The following is an 11496-nucleotide window of genomic DNA, read 5'->3' as shown; positions in this document are numbered from 1 at the left end:
GACAGACAACACAGCATTAGCCACGTCTCAGCTTACTACAGAAAAAAATTCAGAAGCTAAAAGACTCAAAAATTGATTTTATATGAATTCTTTTCTACAAATATGTCTGTGCGTTTTTTTATTTCTATTTGAAAAGTGCAAATAAAAAAGCCAAAAAACTACAAAATACAACACTTCTCAAATACACAAACAAACCCACATCAATCACCTTTCCAATGATATCAGGCACACCCCTGAGTGTCAAAGTATATGGGAGCTGTACCACTTTTAATTTGGGTATGACGTTTAGACCAAAAAGCATGAATTTCAAGTGTTTCTTCAGCCACTTCTTTCTACAACAGTCGAGAACCCTTTTGCAACTATGTAAGCAAATAATGTAATCTGAAAACTGCTGCCCTGGTTAAAAAAAACAATACAACTGATCTCAGCAGGTATTGTGTCTGGAATGGAGTGGAATGGAAATTTCTAAGTGACCCCAAACTTTTGACCGGTAGTGTGTGTGTATGTATGTATGTATATATATATATATAAAAATAAAGCCAGACTCAATCTAAACAAAGAACAAACATTTAAAGGGCACAGCATCAGAGGTATTCACAGTGGATGACAAAGGAATGAAATGTAATTCTGTTTCAATGTTTTTTCATACATCGAAGGGTCTCTTAATATTAATACAGATATTTTGTTGCTAAATTTATAGTTAATTTATATTTTGAATCCGGGGCACAACATTGCCGGAGGGCTGCAGGCTGATAAGATCTATCTTTGTGGTTGTCCTTCATTTCTGCCTCTATCTAAAACACACAACAATACACCAAACATTGCAACACTCTTGTCCAGAACCTGTTGCAGAGCTTTGGTGGGGATATCCTCTGAATTTAGAAGCAGGTTCAAAGACATGTCCAGCTCTGCCACAGTCCCGAATGGTGAAGCATGGTATTTTAGGACGGGAGAACCACAGCCAGCAGATGTTCCTGGGGAGTTTCTCTACACTGTCTCCTCATTCTTGCCCAGGGTAACCACAACAGCAGACCTGTTCATTCATGCCTCCCTTCAGCACCAACCTCCCTAAAGTTACCTAAAGGTTCAAAGCTAGCTAAATGCCACAGGGTCAGTGGGTGTCCTGAGGAATTAGGCCTGAGGCAACGCCTATATGCTGTTTAGCACTGAGGTCATTTCAGGTTGCTTTGCAGCCACAGAACGTATCCAATAGGGTCGGTAGCGATGCTTTCTCAACTACATCAGTGTCCTTGCCAACTGATACCATCAAATGCATTATAGCCTACGCCCAGTTATCGCGTGAAAAAAAAAAAAAAAAAAAAAAGTACAAGAATCTTTGTGTTGCATCACCTTTGTATCAGAACTGGGAAAACAGAAAACCACTGTACCCATGGAGGGAAAGTTCACTACAAATCCATACAAAGTTATTCTGAGAGATCACCTTTATCTGAAAATGAAACATTTAATTCTGGTGGAGTAGTCTCCTCCAGGATAACAATATCCACACATCACCGACTTAATGAGTATGGAAATACTGTGAATGCCATGGCCTTCACAACCACCAGAACTCAACACAGGTGAACACCTATGTGAGATTTTGGACCAATGTCTGCACTCCCCAGCACCAAATCATCAAAACACCAAATGAGGGAATGTCTTTTGTAAAAATGGTGTTCGACCCTCTAGCGCTGAAGCTGGAGGCTGTAGTGTCCCAACACCTCATTTAAATGTCAGCCATCTTCACTGACCTACAGAGCAGTAAGTAAACGTTATTTATTCAGTCCAAATCAAGTTGAGACCAGAATCAGATCAATTATGCCATAGGCCTAGCTATGTGTATAACGTTTACTTTACGTTCAGATAGAACAGCGTGTAACATTTGTAACTTATCGCTAAACCTGCAAAACAAAGCTAAAAAGATAAGCTAGCTAGAACAGCTAGCCTTATACTCTTCCTAGCCATTTCCTGTAACTGAATTTAAATTAATCCAATATTTTAGTAATTGAATTAGGCAGTAGCTAAATCAAACCATGACAAAGGGTAACAGCAGCTAATTTACCACCGGCAGTCCTGCTAAATGATTACAAACGTTAAGCCCCTGAACGCGATTTGAAAATCTGTTTCCTTCATCCTCAAAATTGTCTGGAGGCAAAGGTTAAAGGTCTGTATACACACTACACACAATAGGCAATTTTACTACAATGAATACATAAAGCAAGTCTGGCAATTATGCCATTAAATTAAATTGTAAACCAAACTAAACCTCTTTATCATTTAACGTTATGCTACAAACACTAGCTAATTACCTTAGCTACACATCACACACTGTCAGAAAAGTCAAACAGACCTCTGATCATTTTAAATAAGGATCATAATGGATTCATTTTACACAACTGGTGCATCCTGGACAAAACCGGAGTGTACCAGACTAAATTAATATTTACATAACATCTAGCATTAAAACAAGTACACTTGCAGTACCCGACTTCTACCACATGGTGACGTCTTGCACTGAGACCCATAGAATGTAGCTATGGAGGATGGTGCACATGTTTGTCCCTCACGGTTGAGTCCGTCTTCAACAATGAAGCACGTTTTCGAAAAGTCTACGTTTTCGCAGCGTCGTTCACACTTTTTGTTTTTACTTTAATAATATAATTTCTTACATCGTATCTACATATGTGCGGATACACACGTACGCGCGCGCGCACGCGAACATAGTGGATGGTCACACACTGGCAGCACGCGGCTAGGCTGAGCTCCTGCAAGAGGGCGTTGCAGGCACCGTTTGTTTTGCAGCCTGTCCAATGATCGAGCTACATGGCTTCAATCACCAACACGCTGCTGTCTCTCCGACCTATCAAAGACGCGACGTCCCAGTTCCTGCTCTTATAAATGTGCACGGATCGGCGCAGACTGGGTACCAGATAATGAGAGCGACACTAGCTGTGCAACAGACGACAAGACATCGGACCTGTCCGTCCTTTAGTTTTTATTTCGATTTTCGCGTTTATCCAGGTAATTTGACTTCTTTTCCCTGCTTTTTTAAACTTTATCATGGTGGAGCTGGAGCAGCTCAGGAGCCTAGTCATTGTAACGAAAGCGTTACGTGTAACCACTACGATAGGCTACTTTAGACAATTAACTCTTACATTTATGGGCATCTATTTCGCTTAAGTGGATCCAACATTTTATTTAGTCTGTTTTGGATGTTATGTGTACGTTTTGTGTGTTTACATAAGGTTGTAGATAGTAGGCGAGGTGATGGATTACAGCGTGGAAGCCAATGATGTAATATTGCCCCACTGTGGCAGCCAACTATTGTAACTATGACTACAGGCGTACTGGCAACAGGATGTACAGTAAAAATGCGTTTTTCTGAAGTCGCGATTGTTGCCTTGTAATGTGGTTTTCAATGAGGTATCCTTTGTGAGCTGCCAATCTGCCTTGTTCAATTCAATCGTAATGGTCATGCACATGCGGTGGAAAGTGGCTTTTGCTTTTTCCTTTGTTTCCAAGCTGGAGAGGGGGGAAAAGACTGGAATTGTGCCTTCTTTTACATCCTCAACGCGTTTTTCACCCCTCCTCCTTTCTGGAAGAGGCGACAATGGTGTCGTTTTTGCGTTGTTTTTGCGCCGCCCCCACCCCCTACCCTCTTTAAAAAAAAAAAAAAAAAAAAACGTTTAGCAACTTGTGATCCAGAGCGCACCGAGATCTCATCTCCTCTCCTCTGCTTTGCTTATCCTCAGGTGTGTTATAGTAGGAAATAAGATGGCCACGTCTGCCAGCGCCACATTGAGTAAAGCTGTCAAGCAGCAGTACATGGAGCTTTCTCAGGGGGATAAAGTCCAAGCCATGTATATTTGGATCGATGGAACCGGAGAGGGGCTGCGCTGCAAAACCAGGACGCTGGATTTTGAGCCCAAAAGCATCGAAGGTAAGCGGCTCCTGAAACGTTCGTAAAAGATGGTAAGTCCTACAGTGTAATATAGCGTCCATTGTCCTCTTCTGACTCTTGTAGATCTACCAGAGTGGAACTTCGATGGCTCCAGTACCTACCAGTGTGAGGGCTCCAACAGCGACATGTATCTGATTCCTGCTGCCATGTTCCGGGATCCATTCCGTAAAGACCCTAACAAGCTGGTCCTGTGTGAAGTGCTCAAGTACAACCGCAAACCTGCAGGTAACGAACACGTTCAGAAAACTATGTTGCCCTCTACAAAATAAAGTATAGGACAATAAAACGTTAAAAAAGTGATGTCACTGTAGCAGAGAAGTGTTCTTTCTCAACAAGAGCAGATTTGATGGGTTTTAACAGTGCAAGGTGGGTGGGACATTACTTTTATAGGGCGAATAAAAGGGTAAAAAAAACTTGAGTATCTTTAGTTGCTAATATGTTGGATAAAACAAGCATGCAATCTGACCTGAATGGGGCCACCCTCTGTGGCTCCCCTCAAACTATTCAAACAATTGAAAGATTAAGCCCTGCAATGTTGCATTCCTTGTTAAAAAATTGTTTCCAGTTGCATGACTTATTGTGCACATACTTGCATGCTTTGACACAAGTTCACTAATTTGCATATGAAATTATTATGCATACACACTGATGCATGTATTTAGAAGTTGAGGCTTGTACATGTAGAAGTGGCGGCTGTATTGGTAAAGTAGCCCTTCACTAAATTCTAGAGGACATTTAGATTAAAACTAAACTATAGTTAAACAAGTAACTGAATAACTATTGTACAGTTTCAAATGCTATTAACTGTTTTGTCTTGAGGGGATATCCAACACTTTCATAGCTCTGGGACCCTAAAGCAAATTGGAAGTTGTTGCAATACCTTCCATATTGGAGACCAAATCACTAATTGCATAATTTGCCTTGTCATTTAGATTACTACAGGTGCTTTTGCAGAACTGGCTCAGGTAACTGGATTTTACTGTACTCGTGTCAGTCATCTTGTCTAATTATTATTATTTTTTCCCCTTTTTGCAGAAACTAACCTTCGAATCACATGCAGCAAGGTGATGGCGATGGTGGAGGACCAGCATCCTTGGTTTGGCATGGAGCAGGAGTATACCATTCTGGGCACAGACGGACACCCTTTTGGCTGGCCATCTAATGGTTTCCCTGGACCACAAGGTAAGCAGCTACTTTAAAGCTTTTGTGCATAGAAATGAATTCTTGTCTGGATGGTTTGTTTAATATTTAAAATATTTACAGGTCCATACTACTGTGGCGTGGGAGCTGACAAAGCCTATGGCAGAGATATAGTGGAGGCCCATTACAGAGCCTGCCTGTATGCTGGAGTTGATATTTGTGGCACAAATGCAGAAGTCATGCCTGCTCAGGTAATGATGAAATCCTAATCCACATTTGGACTTTAGCAATTTTTATGGTGTTAACAGCCAGTTAGAAATTAGATTTTAAAAATAAACTTTTGCCTTTTCAGTGGGAGTTCCAGGTTGGACCTTGTGAAGGGATCAACATGGGTGATCATCTCTGGGTGGCACGCTTCATTTTGCACCGTGTCTGTGAAGATTTTGGCGTTGTTGCCTCATTTGACCCCAAGCCAATCACGGGCAACTGGAACGGTGCTGGCTGCCATACAAACTTCAGCACAAAAGAGATGAGGGAAGAAGGTGGATTAAAGTGAGTGTCAAAAGCATCATGGGGGTTGACTTGACAGTTCTGCCATGTGTGTTTTGTTTTTTTTGCATACATGATTTAGAATTTCTGATGGGAATCTTGTCATTTCTGCTTACAGAGCCATTGAAGAGTCTATTGAGAAGCTTGGGAAGAGGCACAGCTATCACATCCGTTCCTATGATCCCAAAGGGGGGCTCGACAACGCCCGCCGTCTCACCGGCCATCATGAAACCTCAAACATCAACGAATTCTCCGCAGGCGTGGCCAACCGTGGCGCCAGCATCCGCATTCCTCGTAACGTCGGCCAGGAGAAGAAGGGCTACTTCGAGGACCGTCGCCCATCGGCCAACTGTGACCCGTACAGTGTGACCGAGGCCCTGATCCGCACCTGTTTGCTGAACGAGGAGGGAGATGAACCTACGGATTACTAAATCCACAACTCAGTGACTCCCTTCCACTGCCCTCACAACTTTATCTTTTCTTTAAACTAGTACTGTATTTTTATTTTTTCTCTCCTTCTGAGATGATTTAACCTCCATTTTAATGGCTTAAAGTTGGCTGGTCAACTTAAAACGTGACAAGGTAATATCCTTGGTAGATATGCGCTGGTAATAGGAGGGTATGTCTTTCCCCTCCTCTTTAGACGGGAACGGCTTTTGTAACACTGTTTTATAGCCCATGTCATATCTTTCCCTTTTCTGTTTGACTAAAATTAACTAAAGCACACGGATGCTGAAGAGTAAAGCTGCTAAGGCTGGACGGCATGTGTAACTTAATCATAAATCTGACTAGTTCATGTACTGTTAACATGTTGACCTGCATTTTTAATTATCCAGTCTTCAATATTACTAACTCTTGATATACGAAGTGTCTATATTTTAAATGGCAATGTTTGATGTCTTCAGTTTTCGACACACTGGGTCATCTTGTATGGTACATTTGTAGATGTCTGTACCCAGATGTATGTTGTCCAAATGTGGTGGATCTGTCCATAATGCCATTTGTAGATTTCCTCAAGGAGTTTTATCCTTTTTGTTAACTGCGATATTGTAATGCACCTGATTTGGTAAAACATGTTTACTGGACCTGGTGTTTTTTATTGATGCATTTAAAACTTTTATTTTTATCACAACAAAGCTGTATGACTCTTCACTTCAACACTTAAGATATAGCTTTGGCAAATTAATTTGTTTTCCAAGAGCTGGGGAAGATCGATGCCTCTATGCGATAAATAAGTTAGCTTAGCATAAAGACTGGAAGCGGTGAAAGGGCACCTCGAAAGTTTAGTGATTTAACACCCATTTTGTTAGCTTCACACAGGCTAGCTGTTTCCCTTGAGTCCAGTCTTTATGCTTAGCTGGCTGCTGAAGTGGAGATTAACACTGGAGCTCAAAGCTCTTTGAAAACATGAATTCATAATAATGGAGCACATCCCATAAAACTAGTGCTTTTTTATTAATCTTGGTCTGAATATCTTGTGAACACCAACGCTCACACTTGTAAAAGCTGTGTAGCTGATGACCGCATTTTACTGAAAGCAGTAAACGTGTATATAAAAAAAAAAAACCTGTTAAAAGAATTGCACTAATAGGTAACTCTAGTAAAGGCTCTGGCTGTGTGTTCTTTTGCCAAATGTTCTGATGTTTCAGTCTAACTGATATCTTGGCAGGAGCTCAACAGCAGCTTTGTTCTGGCTAGTCTTTAGGATCCTGTGGGAAATAACTGAAAACTAGTGTACTCGCAAGACAAGTTCTATTCCTTCACTGCAACAACAGCCAGAATGTTCCCAGAAGTGCTTGGTTATGAAGTACACCGCACCTCTGACTGAGAAACTACCATGTCTGCATCCTGTTAACTATAAAACAAACCAGACAAGCAAGTTGACACAGCAGAAATACATTTGTTTGGGTACAGCTGTATGCGACGTCTGGATTTAGTGTCGATTTCTACCAAAAGGAGCATATTGACAATTATTTTTAGTTGCATTTCTTACTTTTATAATCCAGGCAAAGTGCACCTTTAAAATGCAAATGTTTCCTTAATGCCCAAGAATATATTTATAGTGCATGCAAATGATGTCTGTGACCAAGCTCTGCAGTCTGTTAAGAAACAGCCATTTCAGCAGTATTTACGTCAGAGCTGTCTTTTCAAGAAATAGTTGGGAGTGAGAACTGAATATAAACATTAGTGAAGGAATTGTTTGTTTCCAACAGAACAGGGAGACATTTCAACCACATGTCTTCACAAGAAGTACTTCACGTCCTCATTTCACGGAACATAAACATGTACTTGGTGTCCTACTCGGGGGATGGGTAACAAAAGTTTTCTTGCTTTGAGACCTTTCCCCTACATCCCGACTGCCCTCACAACAGCACGTTAGTCAGCTCACTGATTGGCTTTGCCAGGAACAAGTTAACCAATCATAAAGCTAAGGGGCAGGTTGAGTCCTTTTTTAGAGGATGTTGGCTGTCCTAAAACCAACACAAGTCTAACTTTGTTTTGGTGTTACAGTAATCTGAAACCTCTCTGGCCCTTAAACATTGTTTTGTGCCTGCATTTGCAGGTTCCTAGACTTTGTGTAAGGTTTTCAAGTAAAAACCTGTGGTACAGAATGCAAGGTTTGGAGAACAGCTTTACAGGTATGAGGAAACAGCTATGCTTAAATACTTTATATGGAATAAAAACATCATTCCAAATATATCTATGTACAATGGGGCTAAATCTTCTTTGTCCATATTTCTATTTTTGTCTACATTCATGCAGAAGCTGTTGTGCAGTACAGCTAGGAAATAGTGTAAGAATAGTGGAAAAAATGCAGTTAAACTCCCTCCCCCATACATGCACTAATTCTTGCCATGCACCAAAAACAGAACTAAAACATAGACCCACATCCAAAAACTCCATCCACTAACTGCTACACACAATTACAGATTGTTGATTTGAAGAAGGCCTGAGGGCCAAAATGTCGTCAGAATAAATAGCGATATACATATGGAGTCAGAGTGTGCAACACATGTTTCTTATTTTCAAGTATATCTCCAGTGATCAGCATCTCACGACAACCCTTTGTGTGCGTTACTTTTCCCATTTATATTTCATTTTTTTCTGTTCCCCAACCTTCCCACTAATCCCACTTGTGTCATTATTTTCTTTATCCCTTTTACCATATGGATAGTCAAAACATTACCAAAAGGCCATTAACCTTAATCACTGCTAATCATGTTTCCATTTCTATATCTGACAGGAAACTGTATGGATCTGTTGTATCCAGTTCTTATTTAACACACACTTGAGTGTTAAATAAGAACTGTGAAAAGCACCTAATGACATTCAGTCACCGTCTTAACTCCCTTCCACTTCCTCGCTTCGAAGCTCAATTAGGGGGTTTCTATTTGCATGCAGAATCCAAACCACCTTCCGCCTGGGAAGCTCAAACGATGGGGAGACACTGGACAAAGGATGGAGAGGGATGCTGCCCTGTTGCTATGACAACCACCAGAATGTACAGGCTGGATCATGGTGGTTCTTGTGTGGAGTGGGAGAGGAAAAAAAACACATGTTACGTAAGGAGGGAAAATACACAAAATGGGGTCTCATAAATGGAGCTGCACAATAACCCTCTGGCTAAACACAACATTAAGATGCTAGTCAGTTAGCATGCACTCGCACTATGGCACCAAGCATCGCAAATGCCCTCCAACTTTGTACATTTTTTTTACATATTCAAAATAATGACTGACATTTTGGTAATCTAATGTAAAAACAGCACATGGTACTGTAAAAAAAAAACAGCACGTGCACAGAGTAACTATTATCTTTAGGATGTGGCTTTCCTGTGCATGTGGGCTACAGTATGATTCTCTTCACTGAAGCTGTGTTGTGTAACACATCATACTAGTTCAAACCAGTACTGGCTCTTCTTGCTACAATGTGCAACAGAGGAAAGGAGCTCTGCAGTAAAGTGTTCCCAAGGACGAGGGGATGATAAAATGTACAAAACAGCTTAGAAAGGAAATTGTAGTTTGTTGTCAAGTGCCAAAAACTGCTTAAGAAAACTGCAAGAGATGGAGAGGAAATGTCAGTGAAGGACAGAATTATCTCATTGCTAATTTCTTTGCAAGAAGCATGTACAGTATAATCCTATTAAAGAGGAAAAAAACAGCAAAATGAGTTTGGGAATATCTGAAGGGGTTTTGAATTATTATATATAACAATTATGACAAACCTGTTTTCATTATGTTTTTTCTTGCTGTTTATGTGATTTCATCAATAACCAAATCTTGTTTTCTTAAAACAACCTTTCTTGCACATCCCTGACGCACAAAATATTCACTCTCACGTGCGTTTACACAACAGGGGAAGCTGATCGCACATTCTCGTGTTAGCCTTTGCAACACATGTGCTAACACAGTGCTGTCAGCAGGAGCAGAGAATACCAAGCTGCTGCATGTTTACATCCACGGTGTGGTCACATATTCAAACGGTTTGGTGTTTTCACACAGACAGATGTTGTGCCCTTACTTGAGGCATCCTGATTGGCTGAGCACTCTGCTGTGATTGGGCTGATGCTAGATCCCCTTTAGCCACTCATGCTTACCTGCGCCATGATTGGTCACGCCGTTACGTATGACACAGTGACACAGTTTTGACTGTGCAGCTGCAGCACAGACACAGTTATGTGCCTTTGTTTCTTTCACAGCCGATGGATAGTGGATGTTGTTTTGTGTAGTGTGGCAAATTAAGTTTTATAGAAAACAATGATTTTAGCATCTGAAATGTATTCATAGCCTGCTTTTGCAAGTGAAAACGGTGTAATTGTGGAGTAAAGAACAGACAGAATCTGCTTAGTTATTTATAAATCAAAGCAATGTCCACATTTAAAGCACTAGGGATTATAACCCTCTGACAGAAAACGTTGGTGTCATACTTGACCTACTTGGTTTTCTGTATCTGAATTCTTTGCACTTGAGAAAACATTTATTTTTGCACAAGCATCCAGCATTGCTAAAATGTTTCTTTGTTCTAAATTGTCACTTAAAAGATATGCATCCACTCTCGTACGTAACTCCTGGGAGGACAAGACAAGTTTATTAAAAAAAAATGTGCTTTGACATTTTTGCTCACAAACTGTTCTGGTCACAAACTGTTCTTGTCACAAACTGTTCAGTTTCACCAACATTTCACACTTCAATGACTTGAATAGTAAGCAGGGTGAATGGCCAGATGCCAGTACTGGTGTGACACTAAACCTACAAGAAATCTTCCCCAACAAAAACAAAAAAAAAAACTTTTGCTAGTACACTTTGTCCTGTATGTTTGTAGTGAAACTGTTTCAAATTAAAAAAACTGATCTAATATGAAACTTTATTGCTTTATGTGGGGACACTGGAGCACTGCATCAGCAAACAGTAAACCTATAAAAGAAGACATGCAAAATATGAAAATGCCCTGTGAGGGAAGCTGTCATTGATCATGCTGTATTTCCCTTACAATGTAACCTTTGAATGAAATTGCATTTGACCAGATGTATGCAATTCGGTTAAACTTCCCTTGCATTTGATCATGTTGAATCCTTTACAATAGAACCTTTGACTGAATGAATATTGGCTTGATTGCATAAACTCCCACCTGGATGTAATCACAATACTCTCACCTCTGGTCGATGAGCTTTTTGTCTCGAGAACAAAGCCATGCAAAACAGTAAGTGAAAGAAACAACCCTGCCAATGAATAAAGAGAGAGAACATGATCCTATCAGTGTGCATATTACAAACTAACCTTTGTCTTGTGTACCATGCCCCGAGCCTTAAAAGTGTGACAATACTGTAAGAGATTTTTGACTTGTTCCAG

At 40.5% G+C, this 11496-nt stretch overlaps 1 protein-coding gene across 2 annotated transcripts; it reads left to right on the top strand.

Annotated features, from left to right (window-relative positions):
* The first annotated feature begins 1569 nt into the window (after window positions 1-1569).
* LOC114565023 (glutamine synthetase) lies at window positions 1570-6779 on the top strand. Of its 2 annotated transcripts, none has more exons than XM_028592820.1 (7): window positions 1570-1758; window positions 3750-3937; window positions 4022-4183; window positions 4994-5140; window positions 5222-5349; window positions 5451-5650; window positions 5766-6779. In XM_028592820.1, exons 2-7 carry the CDS (start codon window positions 3772-3774, stop codon window positions 6076-6078), a joined length of 1116 nt encoding a protein of 371 aa, XP_028448621.1. In that variant the 5' UTR covers window positions 1570-1758; window positions 3750-3771; the 3' UTR covers window positions 6079-6779. The 2 variants fall into 2 exon arrangements, with proteins under 2 accessions (XP_028448621.1, XP_028448620.1); XM_028592819.1 differs by lacking the exon at window positions 1570-1758 and adding an exon at window positions 2763-3018.
* The last annotated feature ends 4717 nt before the right edge of the window (window positions 6780-11496 follow it).

Source organism: Perca flavescens, chromosome 12 (genome assembly GCF_004354835.1).
Source record: "Perca flavescens isolate YP-PL-M2 chromosome 12, PFLA_1.0, whole genome shotgun sequence".
NCBI lineage: Eukaryota > Metazoa > Chordata > Actinopteri > Perciformes > Percidae > Perca > Perca flavescens.
Note: the sequence above shows the minus strand (reverse complement) of the source record. Positions and strands in the feature narration are given on the sequence as shown.

What these genes read in the sequence shown, in the direction of transcription:
- LOC114565023 (XM_028592820.1), top strand. Translation starts at nt 3,772, where the DNA reads ATGGCCACGTCTGCCAGCGCCACATTGAGTAAAGCTGTCAAGCAGCAG. An exon ending in CAGAAGTCATGCCTGCTCAG is followed by an intron (nt 5,350 to 5,450) that starts GTAATGATGAAA and finishes TTGCCTTTTCAG; the next exon opens with TGGGAGTTCCAGGTTGGACC. An exon ending in AGGGAAGAAGGTGGATTAAA is followed by an intron (nt 5,651 to 5,765) that starts GTGAGTGTCAAA and finishes TTCTGCTTACAG; the next exon opens with AGCCATTGAAGAGTCTATTG.